The 22380-nt window shown below is 49.2% G+C and overlaps 10 protein-coding genes across 11 annotated transcripts; 5 read left to right on the top strand and 5 right to left on the bottom strand.

Annotated features, from left to right (window-relative positions):
- Window positions 1-505: 505 nt before the first annotated feature.
- Window positions 506-2232, top strand: FOIG_08755 (uncharacterized protein; the record flags this gene model as incomplete). The annotated part of the gene is made up of 4 exons (XM_031208821.1): window positions 506-865; window positions 927-1193; window positions 1253-1908; window positions 1962-2232. The coding sequence occupies 4 exons, from the start codon at window positions 506-508 to the stop codon at window positions 2230-2232; spliced, it is 1554 nt and encodes a 517-aa protein (XP_031061827.1).
- A 114-nt stretch (window positions 2233-2346) lies between these two features.
- FOIG_08754 (uncharacterized protein) lies at window positions 2347-5030 on the bottom strand. Of its 2 annotated transcripts, XM_031208819.1 has the most exons (6): window positions 4560-5030; window positions 4232-4502; window positions 3903-4119; window positions 3544-3846; window positions 2774-3478; window positions 2347-2713 (listed from the first exon to the last, which is right to left on the bottom strand). In XM_031208819.1, the coding sequence occupies exons 1-6, from the start codon at window positions 4870-4872 to the stop codon at window positions 2579-2581; spliced, it is 1944 nt and encodes a 647-aa protein (XP_031061825.1). In that variant the 5' UTR covers window positions 4873-5030; the 3' UTR covers window positions 2347-2578. The 2 variants fall into 2 exon arrangements, with proteins under 2 accessions (XP_031061825.1, XP_031061826.1); XM_031208820.1 differs by having other exon boundaries at window positions 2347-3478.
- A 652-nt stretch (window positions 5031-5682) lies between these two features.
- FOIG_08753 (uncharacterized protein) lies at window positions 5683-8602 on the top strand. The gene has a single exon (XM_031208818.1). The coding sequence runs from the start codon at window positions 5778-5780 to the stop codon at window positions 8277-8279; it is 2502 nt and encodes an 833-aa protein (XP_031061824.1). The 5' UTR covers window positions 5683-5777; the 3' UTR covers window positions 8280-8602.
- Window positions 8603-8862: 260 nt separating this feature from the next.
- On the bottom strand, window positions 8863-9510 carry FOIG_08752 (uncharacterized protein; the record flags this gene model as incomplete). The annotated part of the gene is made up of 1 exon (XM_031208817.1): window positions 8863-9510. The coding sequence occupies one exon, from the start codon at window positions 9508-9510 to the stop codon at window positions 8863-8865; it is 648 nt and encodes a 215-aa protein (XP_031061823.1).
- A 578-nt stretch (window positions 9511-10088) lies between these two features.
- Window positions 10089-12541, bottom strand: FOIG_08751 (uncharacterized protein). Its single transcript, XM_031208816.1, has 3 exons — window positions 12128-12541; window positions 10863-12078; window positions 10089-10809 (listed from the first exon to the last, which is right to left on the bottom strand). Exons 1-3 carry the CDS (start codon window positions 12378-12380, stop codon window positions 10500-10502), a joined length of 1779 nt encoding a protein of 592 aa, XP_031061822.1. The 5' UTR covers window positions 12381-12541; the 3' UTR covers window positions 10089-10499.
- Window positions 12542-13577: 1036 nt separating this feature from the next.
- FOIG_08750 (uncharacterized protein) lies at window positions 13578-15400 on the top strand. Its single transcript, XM_031208815.1, has one exon. The coding sequence runs from the start codon at window positions 13645-13647 to the stop codon at window positions 15367-15369; it is 1725 nt and encodes a 574-aa protein (XP_031061821.1). The 5' UTR covers window positions 13578-13644; the 3' UTR covers window positions 15370-15400.
- Window positions 15401-16005: 605 nt separating this feature from the next.
- FOIG_08749 (uncharacterized protein) lies at window positions 16006-17336 on the top strand. Its single transcript, XM_031208814.1, has 2 exons — window positions 16006-16905; window positions 16967-17336. The coding sequence occupies exons 1-2, from the start codon at window positions 16072-16074 to the stop codon at window positions 17198-17200; spliced, it is 1068 nt and encodes a 355-aa protein (XP_031061820.1). The 5' UTR covers window positions 16006-16071; the 3' UTR covers window positions 17201-17336.
- A 309-nt stretch (window positions 17337-17645) lies between these two features.
- Window positions 17646-19071, top strand: FOIG_08748 (NAD(P)H dehydrogenase (quinone)). Its single transcript, XM_031208813.1, has one exon. It carries the CDS (start codon window positions 17880-17882, stop codon window positions 18744-18746), a length of 867 nt encoding a protein of 288 aa, XP_031061819.1. The 5' UTR covers window positions 17646-17879; the 3' UTR covers window positions 18747-19071.
- FOIG_08747 (uncharacterized protein) lies at window positions 18885-20006 on the bottom strand (the record flags this gene model as incomplete). Its single annotated transcript, XM_031208812.1, has 1 exon — window positions 18885-20006. One exon carries the CDS (start codon window positions 20004-20006, stop codon window positions 18885-18887), a length of 1122 nt encoding a protein of 373 aa, XP_031061818.1.
- A 322-nt stretch (window positions 20007-20328) lies between these two features.
- On the bottom strand, window positions 20329-22364 carry FOIG_08746 (uncharacterized protein; the record flags this gene model as incomplete). The annotated part of the gene is made up of 3 exons (XM_031208811.1): window positions 20329-20403; window positions 20452-20737; window positions 20788-22364. The coding sequence occupies 3 exons, from the start codon at window positions 22362-22364 to the stop codon at window positions 20329-20331; spliced, it is 1938 nt and encodes a 645-aa protein (XP_031061817.1).
- Window positions 22365-22380: the final 16 nt, after the last annotated feature.

The raw sequence follows: 22380 nt of genomic DNA, 5'->3' as shown, positions 1-22380 counted from the left end.
AAGACATTACCATATAAAATCTTACAAGTAAAATGATAAATGAATGAATTAAATGATTCGATGAAGCTACGCCGGGTTCAATGGCTTCTTCATGGAGGGGCATGTTCTTGTGGATCCACCGGACAGATCGCGGCCCGCCGGTTTTATGCTCAAGACCGGTTGGACCAACCACGGCCCAGCGATAATACCGTTCAGACCGGCCGCGCCAAGCACCTCGCCGGACCGGGCTCTCTCGGTAGGCGGCCACGACCGAACCAGCGTGCTGACTAAATCGGCGTGACTCCTGGTGTAATGCTTTGTTAGATCGTCTTCAGACGCATTCGAAGTTCGATTTCAACATGATTTCCTGACCCCACCCCCAACCCGTACCGTTGCTTTATAATAGTGACACCTATCTACTTCCTGAGTCCTAAACATTTCCGGTGCCTTCGATACCACTAAGCTCACGGTAGTAACTCTCTGTTCTGTAAAAGCCAGAAGCCCTGTCCTTCGACCTCTCTGGGCCATGGCGTCCCGCGCCGGAGCCACTACGTCTCCCTCTTCTATCTCCGAAGGCGATTCCACGAACGAGCAGAAACAAGACTCTAGCCCTTCCTCTGACAGCGTCATGGGTGCCGATCCTAATCGAGCAATCACCGGACGGGATCCCAACAGCAAAATCGTCGGCTGGAACGGTCCAGATGATCCAGATAACCCCAAGAACTGGCCGAATCGGAGAAAATGGATCATCACAGTCTCGTTAGGCATGCTGACATGGGTTGTGACCTTCGCAAGCAGCATATTTAGCACGGCAACTCGGCCTGCTGCAAAGGAGTTCGGCGTCTCAATAGAAGTCATGACTCTGGGTACAAGCTTGTTTGTCCTAGTACGTTCGCTATCGCTAGCGACATCTTTAACACTCCGACTTGTGGCTAATCCACCTCTAGGGTTTCGCCTTTGGTCCCCTGATATTTGGGCCTGTGTCAGAGGTATACGGCCGTAAATACCCACTCTTTGTTGGGTATTTCGTCTTTGCACTATTCCAGATCCCCGTGGCCACCGCCGAGAATGTTCAAACTATCCTTGTCTGTCGATTTCTGAGTGGCCTGTTTGGTTCATCTCCCCTCAGCGTTGTTGGCGGCGCACTTGTCGACCTCTGGCCACCTGTCGAGCTCGGCATTGCCATGAGCATTTTCGCGGGCGCGAATTTCGTCGTAAGTGCGATTTCTTCGTTGGATATCAGTGACATCGACACTCATTTCGATGACTGCAGGGTCCTGTTGCCGGTCCTATCATGGGTGGGTTCATCACCCAAAGTTCACTCGGCTGGCGGTGGACGGCGTACATCACGGCTATTATGGCAGCTTTATTCGGGCCCATAGCTTTCATCACGGTTCCTGAGACGTTAGAGTCTACACTTCTGGCTCGGAAAGCTCGTTCAGTCCGCCTATCAACCCGAGACTGGGCCATGCATGCCGTTGCGGAAGAAAGGCCGGTTGATATCCACGAAATGGCAAACCGAATCCTAGTCCGGCCACTCGCCATGCTAGTCCTCGAGCCCGTGATCATCCTCGTCACGCTTTACATGTCCTTCGTATACGGCCTCATCTACCTATGCTTCGAAGCATATCCAGTGTCCTTCCAAGAGGACCGGGGCTGGAACAGTGGTGTGGGATCTCTCCCATTCTTAGCTATAATACTCGGCGTTGTCATTGGAGTCATATTCATTGTCATCTTCTCCAAGACCCGGCTTACACGCATAATCAAGGCTAAGGGTCATCTGCCACCTGAGCAGCGGCTTCTACCGATGATGGTTGGCGGGGCATGTTTTCCTATTGGGCTTCTCTGGTTCGCATGGACTTCCGACCCTAACATCTTGTGGGTGCCACAAGCTTTAGCTGGAATTCCACTGGGAGTGGGTATCATGCTGTAAGTGTTTTCGATCGTGCAGGTTCGCAGAGCGACTGCTGACTTGCTCGTAGTATCTTTCTCCAAGGTCAAACCTACATCATAGATAATTATCGAATGAATGCAAACAGTGCCCTCGCTGCCAATGCTGTAGTACGGGCACTGTTCGGCGCAGGATTTCCAATGTTTGCGGCCGCCATGTACAAAAGGCTGGGGGTTGATTGGGCCACCAGTGTTCTTGGCTTTATAGCGGTTGGGCTTTTCCCAGTTCCAATACTCTTTTATGTCTTTGGCGAGAGAATTAGAAAGCTCAGCCGATACGCACCAAGTGGTGGTCCCCCATGATAGACGCAGGCTGGGGCAATGGCTAGTAACTCTCACTTGAGTTCGGACCTTATCAATACATTTCTGGGCTTGGAGAATGTTCCCTTGATAGACGATCTGACTTTCGAAGGATTAGCTTTGAGTTCCATTCATAGAACGGGTTAGGGTTCAGCTCCATACTCGTATCATAGTATTTCTTCTACTGTTGATTTTGGCCTTTCAAACCATTATCACCGAACAAGCGCAGTCCTTATATCATAGGAGTATGGCATTCTTTATACAGTAAATATTACAATCCAGCGCCGGGTCTCAACAACCGGCACACTCTCAATGCTTGGGCCAAAGCGGACACCCACACGCCACGATATTATCCCCTTCTTGGTGAGATCGAGTAGTGATCTGACTTGGTGGGCAGAATCGAACAGAAAGTGATGTGTGATGAGGCCTTGTCTTGTTTGGCAAGAATGGGTATCGATACAGGTGTTGGCGGAAGTTCTTGTACCTAAATTCACGTTGTTAGCAACTTCAAAATGATAGATGGCCATTGCGTGAGCGTTCTTACTCTGTCTATAGTCCTCGAATCCATTCCGACGTGCTTCATCCCTGAAGCAAGCTGAATTGCTAACGAACGTGAGAATAGGTCTTTCTCGCCAGCTTGGGTCATTGCATTCAGAATGTAATGGAGATGTTGCTCGTTCTTCAGATATTTGGTTTCCATGTAGTCTTCTAGAAAGATCAAGGCCGCAAGATACGCCGAAAACACCAAGAAATGATCTGCCATAGCGCCCTTGGCGTCGTCAGTCGACTTGAGAGCGTTCAGTATTTGCTCTGCCGAAGGTAGAAGCCGAAGCCTGCTATTTGCAAACAAGTCTGCGGCTAGGCCGAACTCTCTTATCTTTGCCAATGCCGCTCTGTGTATGCATATAACGGAGGTGTGAATGCCCACATTGACGACGACGGCATTCCGGTTCTGTCCGTACTGTGGGAGGCGGAGGTTTTCTGGGAGGTACAAAATCATATTAGATAGGTCAGCGTCAATACCCCGCTGTCGAATCCAGTATGGCCCATTCGAAATGTTCTCGATGCCATCATTTGGGAGGGACCGGAATGTGTGCTCTAGAGTTCTGTGGAACGTATGGGCAGTAAGCACCTTACCAGCGAAAGGAGAATAGAGAGTGCCCCCTTGAAGGGCAGCGATGAGAAAGGGTGTCGCTTCATTAGTGCCCATATCGAATGCATCGTCAGAGGCAGGTAATCGGGTTTCGATCTGTATGCAGTTGATACATCAGCCCTCTGGTTTCTCAAGCTTCTCCAGTCCAATGATCTACTCACATCCTTCTCATTGACTAGAGCGGGCCAACCCGTGATGCCACTCACGAACCGATCGGAACAGAATATTACCCACCAGGTTCTCCTCCGCTCTTCAACCTCAAAGAAGTCTCCCGGTGGAGGGAGCGGAGGGTCCGTTGGTTGTTTTGGGCTATCAAGACGATGCAGCCCAAGCATCTGGGCGATCCGGACACTTTTAGATAGACTGACAGACGCCCGAGAGAAGAGGAGTTGGTGGGACTCATAGGCGGCGAGTAAGCACCAACATTGCGTATGAGCTATGGTGGTAAAGTATTCTCCTTGGCCCTGGCCAAAAGCGTTATGATTGTTGGCTCCTCATGCGTTTCGGTTCATGCACTCACTTTCATCTCATCTGCCTCTGCATACCGCCTAGACCGCTGATAGAATGGCATTGCGAGGTGTGCGAACTCCTGACGCGTTGCTGCGGCCAGAGCCAAGACCGCATATTGTAAAGACATGGGTGGACGCATATGGGCAGGGTAATGAAGAGATGTCACATAGCGTGTTCGGTGTAACATTGGGAGATCTTGGTTCAGTTCGTCGAAATACAAAGCAACCCTATAAACCCTGGATTAGCATAGTCGGGCGCATGTAGAAGCGATAAATGACGGTAGTAATAGCGTAGCATAGAGGGGGTTAGGGAACGAAGTCGGAGGCGGTCACGGCTTACAGTCGTTCGGTCAAGTGGCTGGGCGGAAGCTGCTCAAACTGACCAATTCCAATCAATTCTTGCATCATGAATGGGTCTTCTTGGGGCGACGCGGCAGTTGGTTGCATTACGGGAATTCCATTGGACGCGGGCCCGTAGGAAGTTGACTGGTTGATGTTGGCTGCATCCTGGTTCCAGCCCATATCAAGTCCGGCTTCATCACCAAGGGATATGGACTCACTCAGTAAGATGTCTGGTAGGCCGCTTTGCGTAATTATCTCTTCTAGTCGCGCTTCAAGAAAAGGGTTAGTTGACCCCGGCTATTGGAAAGAACGCAAGGGTCACCAACCTACTCGGGTCTCCAACGTGGCAGCAGGGTTTGTCTTCCGAACGAGTCGCCTCTGTCGCGAGTTTGGAAACACGCATTCATCTCCAAGTCGCACGCATCGACTGCAGTTGGGCTTCAATCGATCGCATTTCGCCTTTCGAGCCCGGCACTGGAAGCAAGAGAGCGTGGTGGTGATTATGCTGATGCGCCGACTGGTCTGTTCGTTCTCTCGTTCTTCTTCCCACGCTGAGCCTTGGCTGCTCGCTCCGGTCGAATGCATATACTCATTGATGTTTGATGATGAGCCAGCCCTGGAGGGGATCTCGTGGGCCATATCGGCTGCTCAGCAAGGCAGTCAAGGTGCGACAAACACGATGACAGTGCAGGATAAAGTAGGCCCAGCAATCCGGGAAGCAGATTGAGAATGAAGATTGAGGAAAAGAGACAGCTTTCATCAACGTAATGAGGTTTCTAATACCATCAAGGACCGCCCGAGGTTTATGCATTACTCATCAAATGAAGGTGGACACTCACCCGCGCGGGTATTACTCAGCCGAACATGGTGTCGTTCGTCTGCCTACTAGCAAGCGGGGAACATGGAGTGATTGCCATTCCTTTTTCCTGCCTGTATTGTTTGAGAGCTCAGGAATTGGTAGAACTTACGACGAGACGTCTGTCCGACGAATTACCTTGAGCTCGAGGCTCATATGCAAGGCAAGATATGTATACGTAATCAGCCAAGAAGAGCTTGATGGAACCCAGGTTGAGGAAGACTGGGAACAGCGTTCCTTTTCTGGCGGCAATGTAATCCAATATAAGCTTAAATCTAAGCTAAACCCCCTGATGATTATGATAACGATGAGTCTTTGAACTTATTCTTGTAGGTTTGTAAAAAGATCTCCCTACCCTATAGAAATATCACGAGTGTCGGCGATTTCTTCTTTCAGCATGCCTTGTAGCCGACGCCAAGAACGACGCTTCAGCTAGGATCCGCAGCCCTGTCACTTTAGCTCCCCAAGTCTACCACTCGTTGGCTGATTTCTATGATCCTAGCCAGCATTGAGGCACAGATCCTTGTATGATGCCTAAATCGTTCCATATTTAACACAAGGGCAACCAACGAGAGTCTAGATTGTCCTCATGTAAAATTAGACCGGCCGCTGATGACGGAAACATAAACACCTCATTCCCGGCCCCAATGGTTCCCTCTTGTTCTTTGACGCCATTCACTCTTTTGCCATGGCGACATTTAGTTTATTACATGCCGCTCTTTTTTTCTGGGTGGCTCTGGTAGCTGCCCAAAGTTCCAACCTCGAGGCTCTTAAGCATAAGGGCTGTTATCGGGCAAGATCGCGGAATTTTGTTGTTGGTGGATTTTCACGAAACGAGGTTCAGCGCCAGAAGTGTGTCGATACATGTACCCGGCGCGGTCAGCAATGGATTGCGTTCGATTCTGTCAACTGCTTCTGCAGTAATGCCGCACCTCCGAGTTATCATCAGGTCGATAATAACCGCTGTAATGCGCAGTGTGTTGGTATTTTGAATGGTGACTGCGTCAAGCAGCCAAGAAACCATGCCTTTGGGGAGGAGGACGAACTTTTCGCCGTTTTCTCCATTCCTTCTATGGCCAATGACGAAACAAATGCACTGCCATCGCATCACAGGCAGGGACCATCTATTCAGAAAACCGAACCTAAGCAACTCGCGACAAACCGTGGCAAGGTTGGCAAGATCACGGCGCAGGGATGCTATCATGTTACGATGCGCCCAACATTCCGTAAGAGGATGCTGATTCGCGACGATGACTCCCGCCGCGACTGCGCCAAGGCATGTGCTGAGGATGGAAAACCTCTTGCTTTCATCAGTGGACACGCGTGCTACTGCGGTAGAAGGTATCCCCGACCAGACTCTATTGTCGGAGCCTACAAATGTTACATGCCTTGCCTGAGCGACGACGACGATCGATGCCAGCGCGCAACTCAGTACAATCAAGTTCGCCACAGTCCTTATATCGCTGTTTACGACACCGGCCTTGGCGTTGATGTTGAGATCCACGATCCTTTCACTACATCGCAAAGCGCCGAGGAGACACCTACGAAGCATACTGAGCCGAATGGGCATCCCGGACAAGCTTGCTACAAAACAGTGCCCACAGATACTGTCTCCAAACTGTTTGCGCGCAATAGTCCTATGCTATGCCACCGCTTCTGTCAGCGAAAGGGCCGTATGTATGCGTTCACCCGGGATCAGATCTGCCACTGCAGCAATGAGTATCCCGATAAGAAAGATGAACTTCCTGATTCTCAGTGTAATGTTCAGTGTCCCGGAACAAATCTTTTCAACTGCGGTGGCGACAATGTCGCTTTCAGTGTTTACAACCTCGGCCCCGAGAGGAGACCTGTCATCGAGCCTAAGCCTATAAGACAGATTGAGCGATGCTTCTACGATATCCCCATGACTGCAAGCCGCATACCTCTAGACCCAGGCGCAATTTCAAAGCTCCCCTCATCCTGCATCGACTCGTGCAAAGCCGCGGGACAAGGTGTTGCATTCATCAAAGGCTCGCAATGTCACTGTTCCCAAGGCTATCCTCGCTCTAGCTCCACAGCAGACCTTCGTGAATGTCAGATCCCTTGCGCTGGCGATTCTCAGTATTCTTGTGGAGGCCACAGTGGTACTGCAGATACTTTTTCGGCATATAGGACTGGCTATGCTGGTGGGAGATACCGCATCCAACAAGAATCCAATAACAGGGGCCATATACAGAAGCCTTATGAGGAGCCGAGCTTAGGCTATGTCACATCACATGGCTGCTACAATATGCAGTCTGCTACCTTGACACACAAGAAGCTTGAGAGCATGAACAACCTTGAACAATGCGCTCGCTATTGTCAGCGCGAGGATAAGCCTGTCGCAGCTGTTCAGCGTGGCTGGTGCTTATGCTCTGATACGTATCCTGCGAAGAGCGCACGGGTCGATGATGCTCAGTGTGCGAACTGGTGTCCCGGTTGGTCTCGTGAAGCTTGTGGCGGGAGAAGAGCTTGGAGTGTTGTGAACACAGGAATTGCCACTAAAGTGGTGGATGATGAGCTCAAGATTGAGGAAGTCGAGCGACCCTTTAAGGTTTCGAAACGCCCAACGGAGATGGGACTGTCCAAGCTGAAACCCCATGGCTGTTTCACCCTTCCAGGCTTCACCTCTTCGTATCCTCCACGCGTCAGGATCACAGGACCTTATCGAAGCTCCAACGGAGATTCTTGCAACCGTCAGTGTACTATCAAGGGATATTCCGTTGCACTTCGCCATGGATCTAGATGCTTCTGTTCCAATAAGCTTCCAGATGAATCTGCGCGAATTGACGACGATAAATGCTGGTTCACGTCCATTTTCGATACACGCGAGCAGTGTGGCGGACCAGATAATGCTTATTCTGTGTACCGCCTTGGTTCTAACTGGTCTGATCCTGAGGAAAAGGAGATTCCCAAGGGCGATAACCCCAGTAACTCCCCTGTGAAAAGACCACAGTGTCTGCATCATGGCATGGAGCGCATCTATGAGACTTCATCTTGGGCTATCACCAAGATTGGTGAGTTTGCTCAGAACGTTCGAGGCGGATTGGCTGGATTCCTCGACAAGGCTCAAGATATTTTTGATGCTTGTCTTTGGAGGGTTATGGTTGCCTTCTCAGATGTTATGTATAGTTTGGGATGGAGATCGAGCTCAGGTGATGTTGATCTATAGAATATAGCTATGTATAGTTTCTTATGTGGTTTCACACGAATCTCAACAGTTCATACACATGATGTATTTCTGCTTTTCCTGGGCGTGACTTGCGTTCTTAAAGGGTAAGCGCTGGGTGCAATGCAAAAATGAATGACATTATTCTGTGTTGAAACTAAGTACATAAACATACGAAATGTAGTAGATGGTGCTATATGCCCCTTACGGTGGTACATAAACAACTCTCTCATCGCCTCCTATAGTGAAGAAGAGAACCGTGCATCCATCTGGCACTGCATCTTCCATATCGTAAGAGAATTGCTCAGACTTTGCATCAACAAGATTCTGTACAGCTATAGTGGCAGAATTTCCTCCATTTGACTGGAAGTAACGCATGAAAACTGACTCGGGGTTTGAAAGATCGTAAGCCCTGAGAATAACCATGAAGTGGGTGATAACATCATCCTCATTCACAACACACCAGTCGATATTGACAGCGCGATAATTAGCATCATCGTAAACTCTGTACGTGATTTCGTAACCAGCATTACCTCTAATGTGCAAGTTATCCCAGTAGGCCGCAATGGCCACTGATGGCAAGCCATTATCCGGAAATGGGTTGTTGGAGGAATCCACCATCACCAGCAAATGTGGTAGCAACAGCCTCGCGAGGTGGTGTCGTCTGTTGACCGCGCAGTTCCTTAAAGTCTTCGCCGTTGTAGTAAATGGGTCTCCGGCCGTCAAGAAGGCGTCCGCCAGAGAGGCTAAACGCAGAAGCATCTTGGCATATCTCCGAGGTAGAGCCTACAAAGCCTCCAAGCGCTCTCTTGAGTCGCCTCCGTCTTGAGCTATCAGTGTCTGGGACGATGCGGAAGACAACGAGCTGGTCATCAGGCCCGGGCGCTGTCGTGGGATCGGAGTCCGCTGTATTCGTACCGGTCGTGACCGAGGTTGTGATAAACTGATTGGAATCACCAGAAAGAGACTGGGAAGGTTGAAGAGCCTCGGTCAGTTCGAGGGATGGATTAATCCCGGACTCTAATGTGGTAAAAGCTGTCAAGGCAGCATCAAATGTCTGCGATGAGCTGTTCGCGCCATCTGTAGGCACAGAACCTGTGGCGTTCGACGAAATAGGGACGAGATATGTTGATAAGTACGTTACACAGACTGTATCTGGTTCTTTGACAACATGTTGAGCACCAGTTTGTGTGATGAGACCTGACAGCAGTAACGAAATGAGTCGTCTGGACATTCTGCTGGGTACCAAGACAAGCAGCTTATTGACAGAGGGTGAAAGAGGCGAGGCATTATATTTAATTGCTTTTCTCGAATATCCACCATCAAGGGAGAATTGTCTCCGGCCTGTGATGTGAGGAATGGAAACATTTGGTAGCTCAGGAGTTGAGAGTCGCTAGTCGGTATGTATAGCTGTAAGGGAGCAACCACTGTCAATCTCTCAGCTTGGGCCCGACTTAAACTAGGCAGCGTTATGGATTGCATCTCGATAAAATATGCTTGTATAGTGAGACATCGCCTTGTAATTATTACTGGTTATTAAACGGGACTCTTTTGTGATGCTTCCAAGCCCATCCGCCCTACCTCACTCCCTACATTTATTTTAAAGATCCAAATGCGTCGAAATCTATCACATAGCGTGCAAACTGAGGCATTCCCTGCTGGCCATTCGCTTTGAATTGAAGCTCCACATGCTGATCTGACTTGCTGCATGCTGTCGTAGGCAAAATGCTGAGGCTGGACATTTGCGTGTCTCGAGAGAGCTTCGGGCGACGTTTGGCGCGTGGATCTGAACCGAACCGTGCTCACGTCGTTGTCATCAATTGGGAACGGGTATTATTGATCTAAATATCCTAATATGCATAGTTTCCCTGGTTCTCATGTTTATACAGCATCTCGCAGGATTGAGTCCCGATTGGCAGGCATGAGTTACATGACCAACAGCATCAGTGAGAATGGTAAATTAATTAACATGAATATCTATAGCCCAGCCAACTCCTGCATCATTTTATTTTTTCATATCTTTATAAATTCGATTAGTGAGAACTCAAGGCGATACGCCCATCCAATAACTTTTAATCCCATCCTACACTTCCATGAACACACAATTCATAAAAGACAACGACTTGGAAGCTTCCAACAGGATAGAAATGTAATGCAACCTTACAAAACGATTTCCAAATTCCCTCACAAAACCTCTTTCATAGTTCTCTGCCATCCTTAGACTCAGTGACCAGTTCCATACCCATTCTGAGCATCCGACAGGAGTCGTTCTCTCTCACCATCGGCCTCCATCTCAACCTTCTTCTCGACAAAGACTCTACCCTTGACAGTGATGAAGACGGTCAAAATGAGACCTACAAGAGCTCCGACGGCACCCAAGGTCGCGTTGACAGGCGTTGGGTCATCGTGCAATGGGCCATGAGTGAGTGCATCGAGTCCCGACTGAATGAGCTGCGTGATTCCAGAGATGCAAGTGATCGTTCCGTAAATGCGCCCGAACGTAGCGAAACCGAAGACTTTAGTGGCGTAGTCACTAGAATGCAGGTCAGTAACTAGAATTGGTGAAGTAATTGAAAGGGTACTTACGAGACTGCAGAATAGTAAAGAGGACGGAAAAAGACAAAAGCAACGACTGTGAAGTATCCAGCTACCAGGTTCGGAATACAGTTCAGGACGCCAATGATGATGATAAATACCGTCAAAACAGAAAAGGTAGTGGGAACACTCAGGTTATTGAGCAAAATTCCAATGAATGGCGTCGCAGCAACGCCTCCGATGGGCAGAGCAGCATCGAAAAACTCATTGATGCGCTCAGCGGCCTTGTCAGAGCCCAACATGTATCGGTACTGCGATCTGACACCAGCGATGAAGTAGTTCATGCGAATCATCTGAAGGATCGTCAAGACGAGAATGAGGATGAACCAAGGCGTCATCATCTGCTTGTGAGCTGGCATTCCGTGGAGAACACCCCAGACTCCGCTGGCTTCTTGTCGGCCTTCCTCTTCTTTGACGCGTTCGCCTCGTTCTTGACTATCGCCAGCGAGTTCCTCAATTTTCTCAAGCTTGGCTTTTCTCTGGTCGGCTCGGGCGCTTCGTACGCGTGTCAATTCGTTTGTATCGTCGATCTCTTCGTCCGATTCGTGAACATCGCGGGTGCGGTCTTGAGCGTGCTCGATCTTCTTCTCGAGTTGAGGGAGGGTATGATACGAGTGGGCCGGCATCCAGAGAAATTCAGCCAGGAAAATGGCTACTGGAACGGAAATGTAGCCGTAGAAGAACTTGTCAAGTGAAAATGATCCACCGGATGCTTCATAAGCCATGCGATAGAACAAAAACACTGCAGCCGAGGCATCAAACGCACCGGTGACGAGCGCGACGATCAGCCCAGAATATTTCGGAAACGCGTTCGCGAGCTGGAAACTGGAAACGAAGATAAAGGTGCCACCGAAAGCGAGAAGAATGTTGCCGAGGAGATATCCATGGAAGCCGGGATGCGAGAATGAGATGGCCATCATCAACGAACCGAGAGTGAGCAGAACACTCGAGACCAGCCAACATACTCGTCGACCGTAGCGATCGAGCACAGCGCCAGCGAAAAGAGAAGACACATTCGCGGAGATTGACGCTGAGATGAACAAAAGGTTCAATCGCATGTCTTGTTCAGCGCATGGGATCCTGTAATCCACCACCGGGCAGAGTTCGGAATAGATGCCCTCGTTGATGAGAATTGGCTTGAGGGCAGCGAAACCGAAGACAATCCCTGCTGCGAACCAACAAGCAATTATACCAGTCGCGACCTGAACTGCGCGAGGTTAGCGATGCCTCGCAATTGGGCTAACTGATTGACTCACCATAGCGCTTGAGGTTGGAGACCTTGTAAGCCGCAATGTTTGGCAATTTCTTAGCAATCTCGACAGGCGCAAAACTCAATCGACGCCATTCTGATCGATCACCGCTTTGATCGCATTCATCACCAGGAGCGAGAATATTTCCCGTACCAAAGCCAGGAGAAACATTCGGATGACTCGGACCTTCGTAGTTGGGATTCGCTGGGCCTTCGTAGTCGAAGCCCTCAGTCTGGGTTACATGCTGAGCGAGAGACATTTGCGCGTGCGTAAAAAAAGCCACTACCCAAGCACAGAGTAAACAAAAAAAAAAAAAACGTAGAACACGAATTGAGTTGATAAATAGGTAATTAAATCCGAAAGAGTATTATTTATTTCCAGACTCTTGAGAAAACGCGGTCAGGATCAGGACGTTTCGGTGACTTTCTTCCGTGTACCGTTGCAGGTGACGTCAACCAGATCTCATTGTCAGAGCATGTCGTTATCGGATGATGAGACTATTCTAGTCTTGGGGATACAAGCGAGGGTTTTCGCAGACTGTGAGACCGTGGAATCGCATCGAATTGGGGAGCCTCAGGCATTTGTTGTTTGACACGACACGCAATTCAATGTTGCTGCTGTTGCTTGCCGATGCGAAGTTTCGCGAAACTTCCCCGCCAGGGTCACTACAGGGTCCATCCTACCATTGATGTTACCCTACACCAGGCGCATCATGTCGATCGGCGCGATTGAGCAATCAATTGCTAGATCTGAATGGTCAATCAAATTAAAGGCATCCGTAGCTAAGTATGTGTTTTTGTGCAGTCTGCAAACCTCCAAATCGTTGCTTTGGGCGACTGGTAAAGAATGATGCGCATAATGTTAAGCTTTTGAGGGCGCGCGACAATCCCCGTCTTTTATGTGAAAGGTTATCGCTAGCAAAATTTGTGTGGAGAGATGGATACCTGCCAAACCCAAAGTAGCCGTGTCACGTTGGTGCACTTGAACAGATAACACTGAGCATTAAGTAAGAGATTCTCAGCCTTTTTATTCAAGCTTTTCGATGAAAGCGATCGCTAGAAATTGAAGGTATTATACAGCTTCACCCTTCACCATTGGCTGAAGCGGTTTTCTTTGAAGTCTTGAAATGAATTCTTTCATTACTAACAATATCCGATTAGCCTAAATGGCTTACATCGTTTTCTTCATGACGATGTAGTTTATTTTCTGAGTCGTTGAATCAGCCTATTTAATGGAATTGGCAAGGTTGAGTTGCATCAAGACCCCTCATTCTGCAGGCTCAAGGCGCTCTTCGACAAGATCGTCATGCTAGTAACAAGGGTCAAAATCTAGCGCTCGAATCGGCATTATCAATCGTGACAAATTTGTTTCCGGGGATTGTAATTCAGCCGTTTTCTCCCCCGCATTTGCCTGGATCTCTCTCCTGATCGACGGCTCGAATATGGATATATAATGAGGAGAAGCTCTCGCGATTGAAGTGATGTCTGATGTAACTAGGACGATATCAGTTGTGTGGTTTCAAAATGCGCTTCTCTTGGCTATTGTGCTCACTTCTTGCGCTGGGAAGTGCTCTTCCTGAAAAGAAGACGGATGTTTCGACTTACACCAACCCGGTCCTTCCAGGATGGCACTCAGACCCATCATGCATCCAGAAAGACGGCCTCTTTCTCTGTGTCACTTCAACTTTCATCTCGTTCCCAGGTCTTCCCGTTTATGCTTCAAGAGACCTAGTCAACTGGCGTCTCATCAGCCATGTCTGGAACCGTGAGAAACAGTTGCCTGGCATTAGCTGGAAGACAGTGGGACAACAGCAAGGAATGTACGCACCAACCATTCGATATCACAAAGGAACATACTACGTCATTTGCGAGTACCTAGGCGTTGGAGATATTATTGGTGTCATCTTCAAGACCACCAATCCCTGGGATGAGAGTAGCTGGAGTGACCCTGTTACCTTCAAGCCAACACACATTGACCCCGACCTCTTCTGGGACGACGATGGAAAGGTTTATTGTGCTACTCATGGCATCACTCTGCAGGAGCTTGATCTGGAAACAGGGAAGCTTAGCCCCGAGCTCAACATTTGGAACGGCACAGGCGGCGTATGGCCTGAGGGACCCCATATCTACAAGCGCGACGGTTACTACTATCTCATGATCGCCGAGGGTGGAACTGCTGAAGACCACGCTATCACCATCGCTCGAGCCCGCAAGATCACCGGTCCATATGAAGCATACAAGAACAACCCGATCTTGACCAACCGCGGAACATCTGAGTACTTCCAGACCGTCGGTCACGGTGACCTGTTCCAAGATACCAAGGGCAACTGGTGGGGTCTTTGTCTGGCTACTCGCATCACAGCGTCTGGGGTTTCACCCATGGGCCGTGAAGCCGTTCTCTTCAATGGCACATGGAACAAGGGCGAATGGCCCAAGTTGCAACCAGTTCGAGGCCGCATGCCTGGAAACCTTCTCCCAAAACTGACGCGAAACGTTCCTGGAGATGGACCCTTCAACGCCGACCCAGATAACTACAACCTGAGGAAGGCTAAAAACATTCCACCTCACTTTGTTCATCACCGCGTCCCCAGAGAGGGTGCTTTCTCTCTGTCTGCCAAGGGTCTGCATATCGTGCCGAGTCGCAATAACGTTACCGGTAGCCTTCTAGCTGGAGACGAGATTGAGCTCTCAGGACAGCGGGGCTTGGCCTTCATTGGTCGTCGACAAACTCACACTCTCTTCAAGTATAGTGTCGATATCGACTTTAAGCCCAAGTCAGATGACCAGGAGGCTGGTATCACCGTTTTCCGAACGCAGCTCGATCATATTGACCTTGGCATTGTTCGTCTCCCGACCAAGCAAGGTAGCAACAAGAAGTCCAAGCTCGCGTTCAGATTCCGAGCCACTGGAGCTCAGAATGTTCCTGCACCAAAGGTAGTACCGGTCCCCGATGGCTGGGAGAAGGGTGTAATTACTCTACATATTGAGGCAGCAAACGCGACGCACTACAACCTCGGGGCATCAAGCCGCGGAGGTAAGACTCTCAACATCGCGACAGCATCGGCAAGTCTCGTTAGTGGAGGTATGGGTCAATTTGTCGGCAGCTTGCTTGGGCCTTATGCTACCTGCAACGGCAAAGGATCTGGGGTGGACTGTCCCAAGGGAGGCGATGTCTACGTGAGCCAATGGACCTACAAGCCAGTGGCTCAAGAGATTGACCATGACGTTTTTGTCAAATCAGAATTGTAGTTTAGCAATACAGCCTGCCCTTTGAGAACAACGTTGTCAGTCGAGATGCATTTGTAGCTGGCCAACTGGTTGTGCTATTATTAGTGACACGTGTGACGGGAACCAATCTCACTGGAGGGATTACCCCTAGCTTCCATGTGGCCCTTCTCCACTCAGCGATGAACAGTTATTGCAATGCCGATTTAATAACGGGGTAAAAAAATCGCCGAATGTTGACGTAAAAAGACACAAAGAATTTTTTTCTTTGCGGCAGCTAAACTGATTGAATGAAGTTTCTGACTTTTTTGCTCTTCAACAGGGGCAGCGCCGCCCAAAAAGCTGACAACTCTCATGGTCATATGGTGTTGTGATGAAAAAGTTAATTCCTTCGTCCACGTCAACCACTGAGCTTATCACAATGCACCTTTCTTACAGTGACACAATGTCGAACCTCAAAATACATACCGCCTTTCTGATACAGTGATACAGCAATTGGCTTTAAGCCGCAAAAGGTTACGCCGAAATGATACCCTTATCTCAGTGGCGATGGTGTCTTAGTGGCCTCCTCATCTAACCGTATTCGATCATTCCGAGGGTCCAGAACACAAATGCTCAGTAGCGACTTTGCCTGCAAATTCTTTTCCCATTCATTTTAATTCTCATATTTCTTATCCGTCACCCTCTAAACACTTTATCTTTCAACCAGCTCTTTATCCAGCAACAATGGAGTTCCAAAAACCCCGATTGCCGCCAAAGGCACCAAGAAGTTCACTAAAACCTTCCAATGTCGTCACTCACGATCTGGAATTTTATGTACATCCGAATCTGGTTCCTGACCAAGACCCCTGCAAGGGAAGATTACTTCGAGCCGCGGGTCCTATTCGAGAAGGAACCGTTCTTCTCGTAGACATACCATATGCTATCGTCCCTTCTGTGACGTCCAACGAACCGCTTACATGCAGCAATTTGTCATGCTCTCGCCGTGTCCCGCAGAATGGTCGCGCCGTCCGCTGTGAGCATGCTTGTTCCAAGGATGTTGTCTGGTGTAATGTCGCATGCCGAGCGACGGATAAGGCCCGACATGACTTTGAGTGCTCTTGGTTGAAGAAACACGCAGAACCACTTCGCCAAAAAGAGGGCGAGTACAATTTCGCTACGGTCTGGCATGTTGTTCGTCTGCTTGCCACGTGGAATGCCGAGTTACACAGCGGTAACGCCCTTGTACAACAGCGGCATCCATGGGAGGCCCATTTCCTACGTGGCTGGAAAGCTGTGGACATGTGTTGTGCATACCTTGACTCGTGGCCCGAGGTGCAGATTATACATTGGAAACGATTGGTCCATGAGTACCTGAGTGATGCGACTGTTCTACCGCTCCTGCTAAGTGCTGAACAAATGCTTTTGCTATTATGCAAGGAAGAGACCAATACCTTTGGACTGTATCCGAGGGCCACTGGCTCTCAGCCCGTGAACGACAATGCTGCGCCAAGAGGTGAATCTTACGGAATGGCCCTGTATCCCCGTGCTGCCCAGTTCAACCATTCTTGCCTACCAAATGTGAGCGAATGGAGATTATTATGAAAAGCCCCCGTGAATGTGCTACTGACAGCTCTCATAGGTCACTCATAAACCTGACGGACAAGCGCGAATGGTCTATACAGCAGTTCGCGACATCTCGAAGGGCGAAGAATGCATGATTACCTACTTTGATCTTACAACACATAAAGACCTCACAAGTAGACAAAATCATACACAAGAGCAGTTTCAGTTCAAATGCACTTGCGAGAGATGTCTGAAGGAAGAAGCAGAGGAGAATATTGAGTGCATGGACTCATTACCATTTGGTTTTTGAGAGGACGTGCATAGAAAGGCATTTGGGATCTGGGAAATGATTGGACAGCAGAACACGACGTCAGGAAACCTCAATAAATTTTGTATCAAAGTATGATACGTCATACAGTTCAAGAGCTGGAACTCAAGCTTGAACCCTGTCCCATTAGCTGTGTGTTCTGTTTCAGCCCTATATGCCCTTCAATGACTAAGGCTAGGTTTAGATATCATTGTAGCAGCTACGACCTCGGACAATGAAGGAACCCCGATGCGAAAATGAACGAAAATGAACGAAAATGGATCAATTAATCATCAGCTGGGTCAAGGTTCCAGCCTGCGCTTTGATTCGCTGCGGAGTATGTTTCGTGGGGTGGCAGAGCGGACCAAATGATGTGATAACGTTATCTCAGCATTTCGGGCGAAGAACGGACGAGATTAAGAGAAAAGCCTATCGTACTCCAGCTTTAAAAGCCCAGTACCCATGATCAGGTATCCCAGTAGTAACGTGGGGAATCAGCTGGCTAAGACCATGATCGACTTCTAGCTGGTCAACCACAGAATGTCGGGCGTGAAGTTGGGCCGTCCGAGCCATGACAGGCTGAACTTAACCTGATCGGACTTGATTTTGATCCGATCATGCCATGATAGTTTTCTTGGCAGAGGATCTTTCGACTATAGTGGAGCAAGTCGTTTGTATATAAATGCCCGCCAGGAAGTCAGCACTGAGCCCTAAGCACGAAGCATACCATCTTCTCATCAACATGAAGGTTCTCGTCGTCCTTGCCCACCCCGAGCCCCAGTCTTTCAATGGCTCTCTCTTCCAAATGTCCATTAACGAGCTTGAAGCTCAGGGCCACCAAGTACAAACCTCAGACTTATACTCAATGAAATGGAAATCCGAGATCGATCGTACAGACTTTCCTAATCTCTCAACCGATGCCCGTCTCAAGGTTGCATACGCATCGAGGGATTCATACAAAACAGGAAATCTTACAGACGACGTCAAGACCGAACAAGAAAAGCTGCTCTGGGCTGACATGGTCCTGATTCACTTTCCCCTCTGGTGGTATACCATGCCTGCTATTCTCAAAGGCTGGGTCGAGAGAGTGTTCTCCATGGGCTTCACATATGGAGTTGGCGAGCATAGCGAGAAGCATTATGGCGATAGATATGGCGAAGGAGTGTTTGTTGGAAAGCGAGCGATGCTTGTCGTTACTATCGGGGGTCGTGAAGAGCACTACTCGGCTCGCGGAATTGCTGGACATATTGACGACTTACTCTACCCCATCAACCATGGCGTGCTGTACTACCCCGGATTCCAGGTTCTTCCATCTCATGTCGTCTATCAAACGGACAGGCTAGACCAGGCTGGTTTCGAGAAGGAGGCAGAGACTCTCCGTGAAAAGCTGAGGCATTTGGATACCATAGAGCCTATACCTTACAGGCCGCAAAATGGCGGTGACTATGAGATGCCGACCTTGACTCTCAAACCCGGTCTGGAGGGGAAGAACGCGACGGGGTTCTCAATCCATATTCGCGACAGCGGAGCAGCTGAGCGGAGCAGCTGAGGGCAAGTGATGAGAAGTCTGAATTTACTCAGAACAAGACAGATACAGGAGATAGATAAGCAATGGAATAAGAAAAGGAGATATAAATGATAATAGAAGCTACTTGGAAGTCTCAATCGAGCCCGAAATGGCTTTCGTCTAGGGGTAGAGCAAGACCTGCTGGCCCCAAGCCGAAGCCGTCTCTGCAACGGTGACCGCATTTTCCCATTCTTCCATAGAGAAGCCCTTCTCTACAATCTCATGCCCAGCTTCCTTGCCCAGTTTGATAACTCCCGTTTCAATCATCTTGACCAAAGATACCAACTCCTCGCGCGTATACATGAACTGCGCTTTGATCGTGATGTTGCGAACCATGAGGCTAACATAGTTGATCTTGATATCGAACATCATTCCTAGAAAGACGACACGGCCGAAAGACGTAAGCGAGTTGATGGAGATGTTGAGGTGATGATGTGAAGCTGTCGCTGCAGGCGGAGAAACGTCGATGTAAGCATCAGCGCCTCCGGGTACAAGTGCGCCAATGGCCTCGGCATCCTTCTTCTCATCGCCAGTGAGCTCAACAGCAGTAACACGATGGTAACGAGAAGTGAGAGGTTTCAGTTTAGATGCTGACCGCGAAAGTGCAATCACACGACAGCCGATCTGGGCAGCCAACTCAACTACAGCACCCGAAAAGTGACCTGTAGCTGGAGCAACAATAACAGTCTCGCCAGCTTGGAGATTGGCGGCTCTGATACCGCCGTATGCGACCGAGAGGCGCTGTATGTAGCTCAGGTCTCCACAGGAGTAACCCATCTCATTGATGAGAATCTTTTCATTCAGAGGAATGATATTCTCCGTGGCAACAACAGCGACATCTCTCCAGAAGCCCTTCCAGAGGTTGAACAGCTTCAAGTCAGCTTCAGGGCCACCACCATCATGAAGACCGAGCAGGACTCGGGTGTTAGGATCATCTCTTGCCGTGATGAAGTTGTTCATGTAGACAAGCTGACCAGGTTTGAGAGCGACAGCATCAGGCCCTACGGATACGATGCGCCCAACACCACCGTCTCCAGGGTTATATGGTGGCTTGAAGGAAAGAGGACTGTTGCCTCTGAAACCCTCGCGTTGGTGAGGGCGTACGGGAGTGCTGAGTACACGAACAAAGACTGAGCCAGGAGGGACTGTTTTGGGAAGCGGAGTCTTCTCGAGCTTGAGAGGCTCGTTGAAAGCGGTAAGTACGAGTGAGGTTGAGAACTCGGGAATAGCTTGGTCGCCCATTTTAACGATGTGTTGGTGATAGATGGTTGAGTTGGAACGTGGAATGAGTCGCTGGCGGGATACGGAACGATTGTTGAGGGGTGCAGGCACTCCTCTTATACCCGTCCCCGGCGTTGATCAGCTTCCTCTTCGAGGCGTGCGAAACGAAAGGGAATCTCATTGCCAGCATTTTCTTCGTAAATCTCGACTGTTGGGCGTCTTGGCGCAGCGTCGGATTTGAAGTCGGACATGTCAATTACCCAAAACGGTAACAATTAGAACCGACAACTCCGAAACCCCACTATATCTCGCCATTCACGCAGAACAAGAAACCAGTACAGCCCTAAACACCGATGATTGACTCTTCAGTGATTGACCTGTCAAATTCCTCATGGTCAATCAACAAGTTCATCGAGCCCTAGGTCTCGTCAGTGGCGTATCTCCGTATGTGGAAATGTGCACAAACCCAATCCGACATTGTAGTGGTGTTCCACGGGAAGTTGTCGAATTCACAGGCATCATCGCCCCTTGGTCCGTAAGTCCCAAAAGTTTGTAGTAAAGCACTTTCTTGGCTTGAGTTAGAGATGTTTGGGTATATAGGATGCTCAATTGAGGTTGACGAATGGATGTCTGCCAGAATGACCTGAAGCAGTCGCGAGCTTTCAAGGGCGTATGAAGAGACACATGATCTCGTGGGCCACAGCTGTGCTGCCGTTTCGAGTGTATGGATAATATAGCCCTTTTGGCTTTGCCTGCAATACTTCAGTCAAGGCATTTGGTACCCGCTTAAATGCAGACTTACGGTAAGTTGGGGCAACCGAAGAACTCCAGTGGTGCCATTATCATTGTTATAAAGAAGTCATTGACGGGTAAGTTAGCCCTGACTTGTGGATCGTTATAGAGTCTTCCCCCTCTCTGCATCTCTTGATCAACCTCTATGTATACTTCAATAGATCTTAGTGCATTCTTGCGAGACATGTCAAGCGCAGTTTCGCAATATCTATTCTCAAGGCTCATGATATTGAGGAACGGACGATATATGAGTGCGATTCCTGTGTTGTAGATGAGCTGAAATAGGATACGTTGTAAAGCGGTGAAAGTAGTATTTGTCAGGCAAGTATCCTTGATGGAATGCACGCGGAGGCAGAGTGGAATCGATCTGTACCATGCCTCAAGCTGCGATTTGAGGAAAAGGGCGTCCTTATAGTTGCAGGTCTTGAAACCAAGGGCGTGGCGAATGATGTTTCTCAGAATTGGCAATAGTCGGGACATGTATACGCAGGGGAGCGCAGCATTGGCCTCTGCCACTGGACTAGCGAAGATGACTTTGGTTTCTTCATCAAACTCGTCATCTGTGACGTTTGTTGGATGGCCGACAGAGTACGTATCTTCGTGTATCAGTGGCGGTAGTCCATGCTCAAGAGATAGCAAGACGTCGTAGTACTGGAGATAATACCAAATGCGCCGTCTCATTTCGACTTGAAAGGGTGTCAGAGCCTGTAAGTAGTCGCCTCCATCCACATGATAACACCGCTGCTGCGCAATACGAACAGTCAAAGCATGAAGCTGGGACAGATTGATGTCCCTGTCCTCTTGATGGAAACATCGTGCATGAAGATGCATAGCCAGGGCTTCAACAGAGAATTCAGTCGCAGTGCTATACTGACCGGATATAAGACATCGGGCTGACATGGAAATAAATGCTGAAGACTGGTGATGGTTTCCCCTGCCATCAGGCATGCTGGCACCAAGCGCGAGGACTGAGAATAGGATGCTTGCCCACAGAAGGTTCGCAGATCCAGGGTTGTTCCAAAAGGCTTCGTACTGTCTGCGGAATTGGTGGATATGAATGAATGGTACAGCAATATGTCTTGCGTTGAGGTATGTCAAGACAATATTGTCAGAATCCTGGCGGGATGGCAAAGCCGCCAGAACATCTTCTAAGGTAGCTTTGGCGAGAGATCCAAATACGATGTCTGGAGGTTGGTCCACTTGCGGAGCCGTCACAGCCCTGTAATTGATAGCCTGCCGAATGCGATCCACACCCGCGGCTAGGTTTTCGCAGGATGTGGCTACTTGGTCCTGGTTAGGCTGACTGAGGAGACTCTGGAGGAGGCTCTGCATCTGCCTAAGCTCATCCTGGACTCGACTATCAACACGATTGGCCAGCGAAGCGGCGGGCGGTCGCGAAGTTGGCTCTAGGTGACATGAATTCTGGACACCACGCTTCTGACATGGACCGCATGGTTGTTGTCGGTCGCATTTCTGCTTGCGCGCACGACACGTTGAGCAAGATACAGCGGGTCTGTTCCGCTTGATCCGTGGAGTTTGGGATACTCGGAACTTGGTGATATGACCTGCCAGACTCTGATTTGTCATTTTTTTCTCTCGAATC

The sequence above is a fragment of the Fusarium odoratissimum genome (genome assembly GCF_000260195.1).
Source record: "Fusarium odoratissimum NRRL 54006 unplaced genomic scaffold supercont1.13, whole genome shotgun sequence".
NCBI classification, from domain to species: Eukaryota; Fungi; Ascomycota; class Sordariomycetes; order Hypocreales; family Nectriaceae; genus Fusarium; species Fusarium odoratissimum.
This window is presented reverse-complemented; position numbering and strand designations above follow the sequence as displayed.